Source organism: Sitophilus oryzae, unplaced genomic scaffold, assembly GCF_002938485.1.
Source record: "Sitophilus oryzae breed Bouriz unplaced genomic scaffold, Soryzae_2.0 scaffold_1660_pilon_pilon, whole genome shotgun sequence".
Taxonomy (NCBI): Eukaryota; Metazoa; Arthropoda; class Insecta; order Coleoptera; family Curculionidae; genus Sitophilus; species Sitophilus oryzae.
The window spans coordinates 451,663-470,024 of NW_022146348.1; the positions used below are offsets into that span (position 1 = coordinate 451,663).

General features: G+C 34.1%; 1 protein-coding gene across 5 annotated transcripts in view; it reads left to right on the forward strand.

Moving 5' to 3' along the window:
- LOC115880903 (serine/threonine-protein phosphatase 4 regulatory subunit 1-like) overlaps nt 1-18,362 on the forward strand; it is a 358,417-nt gene that overhangs the window by 290,464 nt on the left and 49,591 nt on the right. For all 5 annotated transcript variants that reach the window (XM_030898233.1, XM_030898229.1, XM_030898230.1 and 2 more), the window contains 4 exons: nt 14,902-15,170; nt 16,226-16,396; nt 16,570-16,853; nt 16,911-17,118. In XM_030898233.1, coding sequence (XP_030754093.1) covers nt 14,902-15,170; nt 16,226-16,396; nt 16,570-16,853; nt 16,911-17,118 — 932 coding nt within the window. The remainder of the gene's footprint in view (nt 1-14,901; nt 15,171-16,225; nt 16,397-16,569; nt 16,854-16,910; nt 17,119-18,362) is intronic.

Here is an 18,362-nt window from a genome sequence, read left to right on the forward strand (position 1 = left end):
CGTATCAGAAAATTGCCAAAAGGAAAACCGAGGGTAGTCCATTTCAACCGTTTGAGCCCCTACCAAGGCGAAATAGAAGATCGTGCTGGGACCGTGAGAACCTGCAGCTTTGATCCCCCTGATTCGGAGATGTCCTTTGACGATTTCATGGCCCGATACAACAGCAGTGAGAAGGCTCGCTATGGTGTAACCAAAGAAGATCAACGAGACCTCTTTTCCGTGCCTCCTGATTATTCGCTCGCTCATTGTGTGGCTCGAGATTTGCGGATGTCCAGAGGAATCGCTGCGACGTTCAATGAGAAGTTTGGGCGTGTCGGAGAACTACGCCGACAGGATCCAGAGGTTGGAAGCGTCTTGAGGCTAACCGACAATGCACATGGTCAAGCAAGGCACATCTTCTACCTGGTCACCAAGGAATGGTCCCCGAGTAAGCCGACTTATCTCAATCTATGGAAGACCCTGATTGAACTGAGAGAAGCCCTGCTAAACAACAACATTGCACGATTAGCCATTCCGAAGCTGGCGTGTGGACTCGATGGTTTGAGTTGGCGTACAATCCGGAACATGATTGAAGTCTTGTTCAGATTTACGGGAATCGAGATCCTCGTTTGCTGCTACAACCCAAAGCTGAGATCGGGAGAGAAAACTGTAGACTGCTATTTCTACCAGACTTCGCAATGTACCAGGGGCCAGCTTTGCAAATACCTTCATTCACCGTATAATCTCGGGACGAGCATGTACCTAAGAAGGGGGCAGTGTTGCGGGCCGGTGTGGACTCGACCTAACCTCACAATATGGCCCGCCCTCGGATGACCTTTTAACATCGCATAGACACCGCAATGATTCATTCGTTCGAGAAGAATCGAGTCCACTGGAATGGACGAGTACATACGAGAACATTCAAAACCTCTCTACGCACCTAACGATCTATGGACAATTCTAGAGTTCTTTACCTGCCGGTATAAAGCCGGCGGCCGTGGCCTACAGGGGCAGTTATAAATATACAGTTGACGCGCTAAAATTCAAAATAAATTCTTAGTTATAAATCGTTTGTAAATAGTTCTATAAGTCTTTTATCGTTATTGTTTTTGTTAATTAGTGTTAAATAAATAGTGTTTAAATAAATTGTGACTTTCTATCCACACGGAACCGACGAAAAACGTAACAATACTTTCTAGCACAGCAACGAATAGTTTAGGAGACAGTGTGTCGCCTTGTCTTACCCCTCGATCGATATTGAATTTATCTGTGCATTGATTTGTCGATATTCTGACGTTTGCCGTGGCATTATCATATATATGTCTTATGATTGAGGAGTATCGATGATCGATGCGACTCTCACTTCGTGTCTCTAGAAGCTTCCGCTGGTCTACCGAATCGAAGGCCTTCTCGAAATCCACGAAGACAAGCATTAGTGGTCTATTATACTCAATGCATTTCTCGATAAGGACCTTGACTGTTAGAAGATGGTCATTTGTTCCGTAACCTGATCGGAAACCTGCTTGTTCGCTCGAAAGAAAAAAGTCTATTTTATTTGTCAAACGCTTGGTGAGTATTTTAGTAAATAATTTGTATACGTGGCTAAGAAGGCTGATGGGCCTATAGTTTTTAAGGTCTGTAACGTCACCTTTCTTGTGTACAATAATGATGGTTGCGTTGTTCCACTGTGATGGGGTTATTTCTTCTTCAATGCATTTATTAAATAGGACATTTAAAGCTTTGATGATTTCTGGTCCTCCTTCTTGGATTGACTCTATTACCAGTCCATCGTCGCCGGCAGCTCTATTGTTTTTCATATCTCTAAGGGCACTGATAATTTCTTCCTCGGTTATTTCTGGAATTTCTTCCGACCCCTGATTTATTACCTTTCGGATGTCGGTTCTGATCCCCTGCTGTTTTGATGTGTAAAGTTCTTGATAGAAAAGTTTAATAGAGTGTAGGATTTCCTGTTTGTGTGTTACTATGTTGCCGTGCATATCCTTGATCTTTTGTATTTCTTTTCTTCCCATTGTACTATTTCTCAATACCTTCAAACTTTGATTCTTCTCTATGACGTTCCTAATTTTTTCCGTATTCTGTTGCCTCCTATGCTTTCTGATTTCTTTGGGTATCTCTCTATTTAAAGTTCTATATTCTTGTGTACTCTTGTCCTCCATATCTCTTCTCTGTTTCATTAAAAGTTCTGTTCTTTGATTCAGTTTTTGTTCTTTTACTTTTTTGGGACAAAATTTTTCGATAGCTGTTTGAGTGGCCCCTTTGATGTTTTCGTATATTTCGTCTATCGTATTAGTATTTTCATAATTTAGATTTGAGGCTATACATTCCTTATAAGAATCTTTATTTTCAGGGGCAACCCATTCCTTGTGGTTTTTCTTGAGTATCATGTTAGTTCTTTCCTTCTTTATATTTATTTTTATCTCGGCTCTTACAATGCGGTGATCGCTTCCTATCGAAAATCTGTTTAATACACTTACGTCTTTGATTACATCTTTTCTATTGCTGATTATGAAATCTATTGCGTTTTGGGTTTTGCTATCTGGACTGGTCCATGTGCACTTTTTGCTGTTTCTTTTCTTGAAGAAGGTGTTCACTATAATTTGTTGTGGTGTGCGAAATCTATCAGTGTATCACCTCTTTCGTTTCGGCTTCCCAATCCATGATAGCTGACTGAAGTTTCCGCTTACACACCACTATACACCAGATACAAAAATACAGTCCAAACCTTTGAATAAGAACACTAAGGAAGGAGCATATCAAAAATCTTAGGTACACCGCGATGGGCCTCAAATATGGCCGACTTAAATTCCGGTTTATCAGTGTCGTTCTAATTTTATTTAAAAAATGTAAAACTATGACAAAGAGTAGATAAGACAAGAGACGACAGTTCGCGCGGTACCTTTCATGTTTGAGTGGTGGGGAGAGTGACCTCGTCTCGCTTGTCCCTTTAAATTTTCATAACTTTTTCGCGGGAAATTTGAAATAGACTATTATTAAAACTTGTCTGTATAGCTTATAAATAGTTACTGTATGGGTAAAGAAATAAATAGAAACGAAAAAAAATGAGTTTTCTAAATATTATATAAAATAAATTATAATTAGAAACATATTTGATATTTGTCGGGGAATAAAGATAACAAAAGCAATATTTTGTATATCGTTGGTAAACAAGATAAAGTGACCAAGTCGATTTGTAAGAAGTGTTTTATTTACGTGTATTTTTTTTACATATGGACTTGAACAAGTGTAATATTACCATGAACACACAATAGATCTATAAGGTCGCGGTGACTAACTCCCCTCCATTCTACAATATCACAATGTGGAGTTTATGTACAAAAAAACAGAGTTGCTCAATTTTTTTTGTAAAAATATATTACAAGCTTCTAACCATGTCTTCGATCTATGGATTACATTTAGTTTAATAACATAATTATATAGTATATTTCTATAAAAATACTTTTCAGGATCCTTTGGAAAAGAGTGAAATATTATGTTTGTCGAAGAATAAGACCTATTTTTGCAGTCTTTATAAGCACACACATTGCCACCATCTCGTCTTTTTCCTGCTACTCATTATTGTCCTGTTCAGGTATTCATATTTAACAATAATTACAAATTAGTACGCAACAAAACGATACTAAAATTAAACCTTAAAACTCAAAACGATAATATATCGAAAACTCTGAAACACACACTTAAAAAAGGCAAAAATGCAAGAAAACAACTAATCAGATTTGTTTATGTTTAGAAGCCTGATTAGCACAGCTGATTAGCGTCCTAAAATCATAGGTTAGAATAAATAAAATACGCCGTTGTCAGATTTTATCGTTTATCTTTGAAATCGATCAACTTAGTCATTCTGTTTCTTTGATATTATCAGTAAATTACGAAAAAAGAACCTAAACCAACCTAAACTAAAAATTTACATTTCCGTATTAACATACGTTACTTATTATATTCTTCTTATATTATTAAATTATTTTCAGAAAATCTTGTTTATTTTTCAAAGAAATATACTTGGCAACAGACAAAATGGGACTTGATGGGACCTTTAAATTTTAATATATCTGCGTCTCTCTCGCGAAATTCGACTTCTTTGTTCACTGTCGTCTCTTGTCTTATCTACTCTTTGACTATGATGTAGGGTAGACGTGGGGTAGACTCAATAATTTGTTGTTTTATTTTACGTTGTGAATAAATGTTGGTAGTTATTAAAATTGTTATAAAAATATATAATTCTAATAAAAATAGATAAGTTATAATAAGTATTTATTAACACAAACATCCGATACGCTACTGAAGCAGGTAAGTCAAATTAACGTATCTAAATTCTTTGACATCTAATCTTTGACAAATAATAAATAAAAGCTAAAATGCAAGAAAAATATATAATTTAGTTAATTTAAGTGAATTTCATAAATGATCGGTTTACTACACGTATGTATATTATATAGTCACTTACTAGCGAAAAGTTGTTTGATTTATTTCACTCAATTTTTGCCGAGATCTACCGCACGCTACACAACCAACTATTTTAGAGTCTTTTTCGATAAATCGCGATAGTGTCACTGTTAATTTAAGTTCTGCCACAATTTCCATCTAGATTTACTACCTTTATACAACTATCAGTAGTAGAATAAATAATAAATAACATAAAATAAGCTCCGTAAAGACTGACAAATCCACAAAATTTCAAATCAAATTCAAATGTGTCAAATGAATCGTCAAACAGAACTGTCAAAGATCCCCACCCTAGAGAGCTTTTATGGTGGCTTTTCCGCCCACCATGCATGAATACATGGATAGCATTATGCTCCTTCCTTAGTCTTCTTATTCAAAGGTTGAAGGTCCAAACAGTGAACGGCAAAGGGAGAACCGGCTCCAAAAAAAGCAAAAACTGCTATTTCGGCTGGGAAAGTGATGGCGACTGTTTTTTGGGATAGTCATGGAGTTATTTTAATTGATTATCTTCAAAAAGGAAAAACCATCATAGGAGCATACTACGCATCATTACTTGACAAGCTAAAAGCAGAACTTACGGAAAAACGGCCTCATTTAGAGAAAAAGAAAATCCTGTTTCACCAAGATACCGCACCGTCTCACACCTCAGCGGTTGCCATGGCGAAAATCCACGAATTACTGTTTGAACTGCTTGACCATCCACCTTACTCACCAGATCTAGCCCCTAGCGACTTCTTTTTGTTCCCTCGTTTAAAAATTCCGCTCGGAGGACAGAGTTTTTCGTCAAATGAAGAGGCAATCACCTTCGTGGACCACTATTTTGCAGAGAAAAACGCCGAGTACTATTTGGACGGGTTACAGAGATGGGAGCATCGCTGGGAAAAGTGTGTAGAGTTACAAGGGGACTATGTTGAAAAATAAAATAAAATATTCAGAAAAAATGTCTTGCATCTTTGTTAGGTCGGAAACTTTTCAGACCACCCTCGTATCTTTGCTGAGACCCAGGGCCTATTTTTCATCTTGTCGGGCCCTAAGGCCCAAGCAAAAATTCGGGCCCTCTTATCCAATAAAATTCAAAAATTCTCTTGTTAGTTTGGGTTAAAAAAATAAAACAATAAAAAAATAAAAATAATTGTTTTAATAAAAAATAAAAAAAATTAATAAAAAAATAAAAATAATTAATTTTAAAAAATACATTAATTATATCTAAAGTTTATTTTATTTAATTCTATTTCCCTTATCAGAGGTAACTGTTTTTTCTCTCTGCTATGTAAATTTACATTTGAAATTATGAATATTTTACAACCTTTAACGGGCCCCCCAGGCCACCGGGCCCAAGGCCTGGGTCTTGTGGTAAAATAGGCCCTGCTGAGACCACTAATTTCGAGGTTCCGAATGGAGCTTTAATCTTGTCAATTTTGGAAAACGCGTGAAATCAACGGGCGGGCGTATAGGTGGAGATCCGGGATGGAAGGAGTTTGGCGGTGCGGAAGGAGGGTTGCCACCCTCCTGGTTTTCTATCGATCGGGCCGCGATGGCCTCCTGCGCCTCACTATGTTTCTTATTGAATTAAGTGAAAACGGTGGTGGTCGGTGGTCATTAAGGCTAGCCAATATACAGGGTGATTCGCGGCAGCGGCGGATCCAGGATTCGGGAAGGGGGGAGGCTTGACTCAAAGTACAGGGTGTCCCATTTTAGTTGAAATCATCCGGCATCTCCGTTATTCGTGAAGAGAGAAGGGTGCAGTTTACACAAACCTGTGCCACTTTTTTGTCAAACGGAGGATGCCGTAAACAAAATTTTCAGTTTCCTTCCTTTTTGAGCTACAGGGTCTTTTTGAAAATTTTGCATTTTGGGACACACCCTGTACGGTGGGGCGGTGAAAACTGTTTATTGTAGAACTTTTTACGTAGAATACAGTGGCGTAGTCTGTTTTTCTACGAAAACGTGTTTTTGAAAATATGAACTAAAGTTATGTTTCTTCAAATGGAACACCCTGTATATTTATAAATCATATGATCCGCCTTGCTATGAGCTTCTCAAATATATATGTTACTCTATATTCATTTTCACTATTTACTGCAATATTTAAAACATATCATTTTCATATTAGCAGGCCGTGATAAATAACAAAATCAAAATGGTATTTACTAAAATAGACATACGCATATTAAAATTTTATTTGGAATTGATATATTTTACTTTTGAACTGTTAGGTACCACTGAACCTCTGAATATATTTTTCTCTTTTTTATAACGGAATTTATTATAATAGGATGGGTTTGCAAATATCTAAAAGCTTGAATTATTCAAGCATTTTCCAGGTGTTCGACATCGTATTAGGTGCCACGATATATTTCATATTTCAAAAATCGCCAAAATCAGAAATCGAGAACGGACAAATCCGGGAATCAGGGAGGACATCATATGGGTACATTGGTTCCAATTCATTGATTTGAGGAATAATAATTTAATAAAATATCTAATATTTTCGTTTAAGTTGTGACGGGAGCCCCATCTTACTGAAACTATATTTCACGTAAATTGGCTAGAGTTGTGCTTGGTCAATTGACCGAGATTTTGACCAGGCCAGGTCAAAATCTTTTAATTGGCGTAAACCGAATAAACAGGTACTGACTTGCCTAAAGCAAGCTACGTACTGACAGCTACGTCACGCGCTGACCAGCGCTCCACAGTGCGGCGGATGGTTATTCTAGCGGGACAAAATCTCAAGAGCAATGTTTGGGACTTAAAATCTAAGAACGTAGCAAATGGTCTAATATATAGCAACTATATGGTTAAATTTATTTATTTATTAACAATTAATTTATTAATAAATAAATACAAGATAATAAAACTATGATATTATTCGTACATGACACACAAAAACCGTATTGTAAACTATTGCCAAATACATAAAATTATGATATCAAAAAACTCTTTAGCAGTTTTTTTTAAATTAATTTGTAATCTTGTGACACCCTCTATAATTTATTTAAAAAAAAATATATTTTATTTTGAAAATAATAAATAAGATAGATATTTTAATTTTAATTTTAACACTCGGTAATTGTAAATTCATATATAGTAAGTATCTAAGACACTTTTTTTAAACTCAGTGCCTTTTGATGGAGTTGTTTTGTTTTTATACTATCCGATTGAAATGAATCTTTTTGGGCATTCACCTGTTAAGCTTGAACTCCCTGTGACTACCTGTGTTGGTAACTATTGGTAACTCAAAAGATCTACATCATTCAATATATCGATATTTGAAAAAAAAAAGTGAAAGTTTGATATCTACAGAACAAAGGCACGAAGGATTTTAATAATAATATTAGTACAGTAGAAAAGTACATACCTTTGGCAATCTTCAACATAATTTGGCTTTCTAATAAAATGTATAAGCACTTGTAAATATTTTGTTTTCGTATGATCTCTGCCTTGCTGAGCAGAAAACGACCAAATTTGGTTGATAAAAATGTATCGAAATACAAAGAATATTCATGCATTTTTGTATCAATTGGAATGTCTACTATTTATTCTTATCAGTACACATTTTTTGGCTTATTTCTAACCAAACGCTTTTGTCCCGCTAAATTTATCTTCCAACGCACTGTGCGCTCGTCCGTCAAATGCAAAAATAACTGTCACTGTCTAAAATCTTTAGCGCCAACTTCAACTCGGTCGTTAGGATAGACTTATGTTAGATGACGTAAAAAACTGACAGTGCAGGAAGATAGGAATCGAACTATCCTTATCTCTATAGTATCCTTGTAACAGAATACCATTTTGAACAAATATATTGTACCCTGCTATGGCAAAATAATGTATTCGCAAAAATGGAGTTCCGAGAAAAATGACTTGGAAATTTTTTTTCATATTTTTTTTTCTTGTTCAGTTATTATTTTTGTGATTTGGTTTAAATTTGGTATAAATATTTAATATTATAATATCTGTGCATTCCTTATAATTTTTTTCGACTATTATGTTATTCAACCAAGAATTATTGAATACATTTTTCTACCATTGTAATAAATACAATGAAAAAAAAATTAAACTTTGTGATAACCACGAATTGTTTAAAACATGTTTTTACCAATGAAATGAAACTCAAGGAGGTTGGAATTTTTTTAGAAAATAGTGTATTGTTGAATACATATTACAAGTAAGTACAAGAATAAAAATAAAAATACAAGTAGTAACACAAAAAAATCTAATTACTTTTATATTCCTTCATCTAAAATGTCTGGAGCGTTGGGATTTTCGGATTATTTTTATAGGTTTTAAAAAAAGTAGCGTATTTTTTGCCTCCTGGTAACATGTCGTAGGCAACTTCGTTCCGGTATGAAAGCTTACTTGAATAAATTAAAATCAAAGTGAAAAAAGCTTTTTCATATTCCACCAGCAGGTATGGACTGGTCTAAGCCACTTATTTAGGTATTAAAACTTAAATTGACGCATAAATCTGTTAAAGAATAAGTACTAGAACTTACTTCAATTTCTTGTTTTGTCATGTTAACCATTATTCGTGCCCTGGAACCCATATTTTAAGAGTATTTAAACGGTAAACAGACACGAAGTTAAATACAGCCGAGCGAGCCGACTTAACGCAAAACTAATGCGGAACTGCGGTAAAATAATGTACTATTGAAATACATAATTTTTGACAGATGACATCGATAAGATTTCCCCCAATGGTAAAACAATGTATTGTACAATACGTTGCTTTACCAATGTTTTATGGCGTATAATGAAGATTAATACAACGGTAATATACATTACCTTGTTTTTCCATTGGAAAATTATGCAAAAATCGTCAATTACATTTTTTTGCCATTGTAATGTTGTCAAAGATGTGTCAATACACCGTTTTGCTACAGACGTAACTTTGAAACGGTAAAAGATAGAACTGTGGCTTTTGGAGCTATTAATAGAGCTTCAAAACTTATGTTCGGAAATAGCACTAACTCAAAATCGACTTTTTTGCGAATACATCATTTTGCCATAGTAGGGTACTATTGGGAATTTATGCTAAAAAAATACCGAATCACACCATGCACTACAGTAACGAAACGAACAACACGGAGAGCAAAACACAAACTGACACTGACAACCACAGCTGACAACTGACCACGACCACGTGCGACGCGAAAATTGTGTCCGATCGACAGTTTGGGGAGTGGGGCTGACCAGCTGACGTCTGGAAGCGACCACAGCACAATCCGTGGCGCGTGCAGGTACTAAAAATAAATACCTGTCAAATCGCAGGAGTGCCCGCCCCATGAACTCAACTGAAATGCTCTGCTCTGCAATCTGCCACAACCTGCCGAATTCGAAAATCTGACAGAAAATATTTGGGAGAGTGCAACTACTCTTTTCCTTCTACTATGGTTCAAAGTGTAGTCTTTGGTTCAAATCTCTCAGTAATCGTTACGTGTAGGGCCCCTTTAAAAAAAGATGCCCGACGCCAAATACGTTTAAATAAAATATACGACGGCCTCCCCATAAGAGCAATGAGATTTACGTCCCAGTATTGAAGGAGGACAGAAAATCGAGTCGAATGGTTTCAAGACATACGTTCATCCTTGTTTAGTCAAACCTCCTACAAACCAAGGATAGACTTATGTAGGAAATGCATTGAAATTCTATAGCCATCCTTCAATATCGGGACAGGAATTTAAGAGATACCAAAGAGTAGATAAGACAAGAGACGACAGTGAACCAAGAAGTCGAATTTCGCGAGAGAGACGCAGATATATTAAAATTTAAAGGTCCCATCAAGTCCCATTTTGTCTGTTGCCAAGTATATTACTTTGAAAAATAAACAAGATTTTCTGAAAATAAATTAATAATATATAAGAATAATAAATAAATAATATAAGTACCTAACGTATGTTAATACGGAAATGTAAATTTTTAGTTTAGGTTGGTTTAGGTTCTTTTTTCGCAATATACTGATAATATCAAAGAAACAAAATGACTTAAGTTGATCGATTTCAAAGATAAACAAATAAAATCTGAAAATCTGACAACGGCGTATTTTATTTATTCTAACCCATGATACAAAGAATACAAGGTATGATATTGCGCAGGTTGGTCACTACGTCACAGGTGATAAACGCCACCATTGGTCGGCAAGCTCTACGCGCCAATTTCAAATTGTCAAACGATTGTGTCATCTGTGAAATTTGATTGTGTCAAAATGTGAAAATAATTTTTCAAATGTCAAGCTCTATGTCAAAACATAACTTTTGGGGTTATGTCCTAATTCTTCCCTATTTTAGGTCTTTTTTTAGTAGTGGCAATTGAACAATATGGATATTTTTTGTATGGCGTATGACGTCACAGGTGGTATGCGCAAACTTAAGGAAATTGGAGCCGCTATCGATCATACCTTGTTTTCTTTGTACCATGATTCTAACCTATGATTTTAGGACGCTAATCAGGCCATAGATAAATAAAACAAGTTTAGATTGGAAAGCCCGTAAAAATTTTGGGTCGCGAAATTATTTTGGGTCGCGACCGTTATACGCGATCTGGCGCTGCTATAGCGGTCGCTAAGAACAACGGCAAACAAAAACAGAAATAATTTTCTCTTGTCAAAGTCAGAATCTTCAAAAATCATAATAATCTTTCAAAATCTAAACTGCTCTCATTAAAGAAATTCCGAAAAGTGTTTATAGCGTCCATTTTCAAAGTAATAATTGCTATCTTGTGAGTTTAATTCAAGTTTTATTTACTCCAACCGGTGATAATTGTGAAAAAGTGGCATTAAAAATTTAAAAAGCTGTGCTGTGAACTGTGAACTGCAAAAACCATCGTGGATCGTGGCATAACGTCGATTTCCAATGTTTCATAGGTATTTCATATATGCGTCCTTATATAAAATAAAGTTTCTTGTATGTAACACACTGTCTTTTATTTATAAAATTAAACGAAAATAATAATACATTTGAATAAGCAATATTTAGCGATATAATTCCGGAAAAAGCCGAACCGCTCCGAAATTTTCAAAAGTTTTGGGTCGCGACCGTTGCAAGAATAGCGCCAAATAGTGTTTACATTGTCCTTATGGGCACTTTCCAATCTAAACTTGTTTCATTTATCTATGAATCAGGCTTAAACATAAACAAATCTGATTAGTTGTTTTCTTGCATTTTTGCCTTTTTAAAGTGTGTTTTCAGAGTTTTTCTCAGTCTTATTCTTCGACAAACATAATATTTAACTCTTTTCCAAAGAATCCTGAAAAGTATTTTTATAGAAATATACTATATAATTATATGTTATTAAACTAAAATAATCCATAGATCGAAGACATGGTTAGAAGCTTGTAATATATTTTTACAAAAAAAATTGAGCAACTTAATTTTTTTGTACATAAACTCCACATTGTGATATTACACTTGTTCAAGTCCAGATGTAAAAAATACACGTAAATAAAACATTTCTTACAAATCGACTTGGTCACTTTATCTTGTTTACCAACGATATACAAAATATTGCTTTTATTATCTTTATTCCCCGACAAATATGTTTCTAATTATAATTTATTTTATATAATATTTAGAAAACTCATTTTTTTTTCGTTTCTATTTATTTCTTTACCCATACAGTAACTATTTATAAGCTACTAGTTGAAGCCTGGCGCATCCGCAACGACATCGACATCAGGAAAAAAATACTTTTTATTTTTTCCTTTAATTAAATGAAAAACAAAAAATCCAGCGACGACAGTTTTTAGAAGAGCCAATTAGCTATATTTTAGTAAAAAAAAGCAACTTTCTAGAGCAAGCCGTTACTTCAGTAGAGAGAACACAGATAAACATTGGCATTTTATATACCTATAGGCAAGTTTTAATAATAGTCTATTTCAAATTTCCCGCGAAAAAATTACGAAAATTTAAAGGGACAAGCGAGACGAGGTCACTCTCCCCACCACTCAAACATGAAAGGTACCGCGCGAACTGTCGTCTCTTGTCTTATCTACTCTTTGGCGATACCCTCCGTATACTTTATTTTAAACGTATTTGCCCGACGCACTTTTGCCGCACTCTGTACAATTTAAATCTCTTAGTAATCGGTACGTGTAGGGCCCCTTTTAAAAAAGATGCCCGACGCACTATTGCCGGGCCCTGTACAATTTAAATCTATCAGTAATCGTTAACGTGCAGGGCCCCTTTTAAAAAAAATGTCCGACGCACTATTGTCGGACCCTGTACAATTTAAATCTCAGTAATCGTTACGTGTAGGGCCCCTTTAAAAAAATTGTATTCTACAAATCAAAAAATGAAACAAATCTAAAACGTCAGACTTATTATTCCTTATTCCCGCTAAATAAGTACGTAAGTATATACCGACTAATCATCGGGATGTGAAAAATAAATGGAAAGAATCAATTTTATTCCGAAAGCCCGCCACTGTTTACGACAGAATGAAACTTTAGTCGTTTGCCGTGTCGAAATAATGCGGTTGAAAATAAAGCCGGCACAATTGAGGCCATGGAAGTGGCAGACATTGGGCGGTGCTGCGCGAAGTTGAATGAAACGGCGAGTACTACGCTAACGTTCAACGATCTTCAGAGTCAACAGCATTGCCAAATCTACATTCGATTTTCTTAAGCCAGGCTATTACAAGAAACCGATGATATTTGAAGTACACATCACACGATATGGTATTATCCTTAATAAGTTCAGAGTTCAGCGTGTAAAAATTTAACTTAAAAATTGCTGGTTTTACAAGTCAATTTTTTTTGATTTCCCAAATCGTAAAAAATCTAGGTTTAGAATTTTTTCACATTAGAACACCTCATTAAAAACGCTATAGTTCGATAAGTTAAGAAGCTTTTTATGTGTTTTTTTTATATAGAATGCATAAATAAACCATTTTTTTCGAAAATTACACATTCTTAAATTCCCATAATACTCTATGATCGAAAAAAAACCTGTCAGTTATATGTAAAATTATATGAGGAATGTCTTCGATGTTTATTTCCAAGCCATCTGGACGCGTTCTTTCGATCATGTCGTAGCTGTAGAATGTTTTAATTTACTTATGTTTTCTCAATACCGTATTCTCGAAAAAAAAAACAGCGTTCAGTTGGCTGGGAAATGACGATCGATGACATTTCCCATATAAATTTACATATAAAATGACAGCGATCTTCATTTCATAGCCATCACTGACGCCGTTTTTTTTTTCGGTCAACATACGGTATATTTTTATTATCTGTCGAATGTTTTTTAAAGTTTTTTTGCAATTTTTTACTGTATTTTCACACCAAAATGTATATAAATGGATAGGTGCGAAGGCGTACATCTCTGAATCCTGAAAGATTCAACATTTTTATTCAACTTATACCTATATGTTCCTACATGTAACAAATACGAAATCGAAAAAAAAACGGCGTCATTTTCAAAAAGCGTTTTTATTTCATAGCCATCGCTATGAAAGATCGACAATGGCCATCCTGACTATATGACCAGTCCGATCCTGGATATACAATATGATCTAAAAAAAAACGGCGTCAGCGGTGGCTATGACATGAAGATCGCTGTCATTTTATATGTAAAATTATATGGGGAACGTCATCGATCGTCATTTGCAAGCCAACTGGACGCCGTGTTTTTTCCATCATACGGTATTTATTATACCTATTATTAAAAACTGTAAAGAATTAATTGATACCCTATGCATAAAAAAGGAATACTTACATCTTACATGTGTATAAAATTTCCTCTGTTTTTGTTATTTCGTAACTTTATAGTTTTGGCAACACGGCTCAGTTCAATTTCTGTGTTGGTGCGCCGATAACTGTCGAAGCGCCCCCATATGGCGATGGCACTAAGTAAGTGAAACGAGCATGGCGAGGTAACGCTTAATGTTTGTCGTGTTATTTTTCGATTCGAATAGTGAATGCTTGGAGAAAAAATATCACGTTTGGTTTAACTTCGCTCAAGGATAGTTGGTATTAATTTTTATTGTGGTTTTGAGTGATAAATCTCTGTATAGTGTTAAATATGAAGCAAAGCGTTTCTAGTTAACCTGTAAGATATCTGCGGCTTGAATCAAAATGGTGGAAAATACCGCGTGCTTTTTGCATTTGCCGCTTTTTCCTTTATCATACAGGCCTGGCTTCTTAAGAGTAAGTGTAGCAACTTATCGAAATGCACATAGAAATATTAGTGTTTTTATTTTCTCATTATTGTTAACTTTGATTTACGCCAGTAATAAATCTATTTCTGTTATAGTACTGACTAGTGAAAGCGTGTTTACAGATATAAAACTTTTAAGGAGAGATGTATTTTTTAAACAATTTTATTTGAAACTTTGTTAGATGTAAATATTACCATTATTCAATGTGATCTTTTTGAAGTTATTTGATATTCAGATTTAAAATGGGAAATACCTACCTATAATTAATATTTTTTATTTTTGTTTCAGTTCCGACTTTTCGGTTCCGACTTCAACAGACCCCTGATATTGCCCAGAAAGCTATTGAAAATTCAGAAAGAGTTGCAGCCCTTAAAGATATAATAGGAGAATATTTAATTCCTTTTGTTGTCAGAAGTTTTAATCAGGAAACGTGTGCCAGATTAGCCCTAATAAAGCTTATTAATGGAGGATATGTGTCCAAACTTGAAGCAGAAATTAAAATATGTCCTACAATTTTAGCTTTAATTTCGACTGCTACACCTTGCTATGATATTAAAGTAAGTTTTTATACCGCCAAGGTATTCTTGCGCATTCGCAATTATATAAAATTTATTATATTACATAAATATCATTTTTTTCTATATGGAGAAGTGTATTGGGATTGATGACAATTTCTATATGAAAGACATGGGTAGTGAGATGTTATTTGTTTATCTCACTACCTTGTCTTTCATAAAGAGATATGTATTTCTTCACTATGTTGAGGGGATGCCATATTTTAGATGAGAATGATTTGCTTTCAGTTTGCCATTGCCCATCAGAGTTGGCAGTTTTAGATTTATAAGTTCTATCACAGCCAGCTTTGATGAGCAATGTTGGACTTGTATTCATCTGAAGACAAAGTGTTTGTGCCCTATGATCGTCAACTTGGCTGTGAATTCTGGTTTTGATATGATATCACAGCCACTTTGATGAGTTAGGTTGCAGATATACAGCAGCAGAAGTATCAAGATACAAACATGGACATTTGGATTATTAGTTATGCTCATAGCGTGTCAATTTGGCTGTGTACCATGTTTTAAATAGGTATCACAGCCATTTTGACAAGTTTTGGGATAACACAGACTTCAGTTGAAAATTTTCAAGAGTTGTATGTTAATAATTTACCTAGTCATTATATGTCTGTGCCGCTCATCAGGTGGTTGTGAAATGTTAATATAAATTCATATCACAGCCAGCTTTGATGAGCGATGCAACATTGATATCAACTTAATATTGGATAGTTATGATTAGAAAGCGTGTGAATTCGTTTGGACGTAATACGTAGACAAGACAGTAATTTGGGTGTTAAATTTACTTTTTAATAATTCTAACCTAATTTTGATAATTTAGAATTGCACTATATTCTGCTTTATATTCAACAATTCATGTAGCCTCTCGCTCATCAACTGGATGTGAAATGGATAATTGACTCATATCACAGCCAGCTTTGATGAGCGTGGGAGTACATACACATCTTCAGATTTAAAAAAGCAGTAGCATGCAGGTAAACGTCATCTAATGTTTCTTTTTTATTTGTTTAGTATAAATAATTATATTGTATTTTTTTTAGGTAGTGAGTCAATTAGCACCAATATTGGGAACAGATATAACAGAACGAATATTACTTAATAGATTTTTGGAACTATGTACAAGTAAATGTCACCTAACAAGACAATCAGCTGCAGAAAATATTGGTTATTTTTGTGCCGCTGTCAGTACACCAGTTTTTGAAAAGAGTTTGGTATGTATGTAATATTTATATTTTTTAAGCAAGTTTTCCATTAATGATGATATTAGACGACGGTCTTCTGATTAAAAAGTGAAGTTATAACGTCTATCTGATTTTATTTTAGTATCATTTTTTTTTAAATTTAATTTATAGGTTATAAAGTTTTTAAACTATTTTTGTTGTAGTTACCTTGTTACTTAGCACTATGCCAGGATGAGAGACCGATAGTTAGAATGCGTTGTGCAGAAAGTGTAATTTACGTATCTTGCGTCTGCCCGCCAGAATTACGAAGAACTTTATTAACCAAAACTTTTATTAACCTATTAAATGACGTAGCGGTTGTTGCGTTGACCGCCTTTGATTCTTTAGGAGGATTTATTGTGACATTTGCTAACCCTTCATTAATAAGTATCCATTATGAAGATACAACTGGAGATCTAGTGCTAGTAAACCAAAGTAAAACTCAGTTGTAAGTAAATTGTGATGTGATTGTGTTAAAATTAAATATGACAGTTTTGAATTTTAGTATATCTCGCTTCAGTCGCTTGACGTTATCTATTAATATTTGTTCTATGTCTGACGATGATGAATTTGGTGATACTATTCCGTATCTAAGGAAAAAAAATGATATTGACAGAACTAATGATTCTACTGAAACAGATGTCAACAAACTTGATTCATTGTCAGATGGACACGGCATGTTTAATAATTCGTTTAAAGTAGAGCAACAGAAGGTAAGATATTTATAAAGAAAAAAAAACTGTTGGGTTTTTAAGTCAATTTTTTTTAAATAAAAATATTCCAGTGTTTTACTATATTTAAACCTATTGATTTATATTATACATTTCAAATCAAGTAATCAAAAGATATTTTTTGAAAAAAAAATTCATTGTATACTTACAATGTACTAAAGGTTGAAGAATAAACAGCAAATTAAATTTGATATTGTTTTTTTACTAGTTCAAACAGCGCCTAAAAGATTATGTGCATTTAATGGAATAAGCAACAGGGCCCCTCTAAGAGTAATTTTCGAATCTGCATTATTCTGCGTTGTTATTCTACTTTAATTTTACTTTGTCATTTTTCTTTACCTTTATTAAATTTGTTTTATTTATTATGCTACATTAAGGTTTTGTAACTGCAGCATTAACTTTATTCTAATATATTTGCTTGTTAAAAAAATATTTACATCGTAGAATGCAGAGTTGGCATGATATATATCAATGATATACAGGGTTGTTCACCACGTACGACGCGGAGTATTGTAGCTAAACTATTAGATTTTTGCAAATTGTAAGTTTTGGGTTCGATGAAGGACTATTAGAGTTACAATTTAAAATTATTTTTACAAGATACAGAGGGTCCCAAATAAATAAGAAATATCAAAGTTGTATTTTTTTAAATGGGACACCCCCCTTGTATATTATTACATTTTTAGTTTCTACGATTAAAATAAAGGTAAATTTGATTAAGGTTTACCGCATTTTAATCTTACCGTTTTTGAAATATTTAGGTTTTTGTCAAAATACAGTAATAATTATAATGCTTTATTTCTCTAGGCGTATTTAAGTTTTTAAAACCAAATATTGTACTTAAGTATTTCTATTTACTAAATTTTATGTTGCAATAATAAAAATGGCTCTGGTACCTTTTAGGTATATCGTCAATCTTGAAGTTATTGATGTAAATTTGATATTAATATGTTCTACAATTAATATTTTAACGTTTTAAGTACGGATCGTCGGCTAAATGTTTGAGATCACTTCACTATTGATACTTAAAATTATTATTTTTAGGTTAAATTTACGATAAGTTGTCAATGTATGCGATAATTATGACAGATGAAAGAGAATGTGTTTTACTGGTTGTATTATTTTCTCTATTATATATAAGTTTTCTCTATTAAGTTTAATAAGAGTGACAAAGAAGACATAGAATTAGTTTATTTGTCTTTTGCTCGCGTCTGCGCATATCGCCT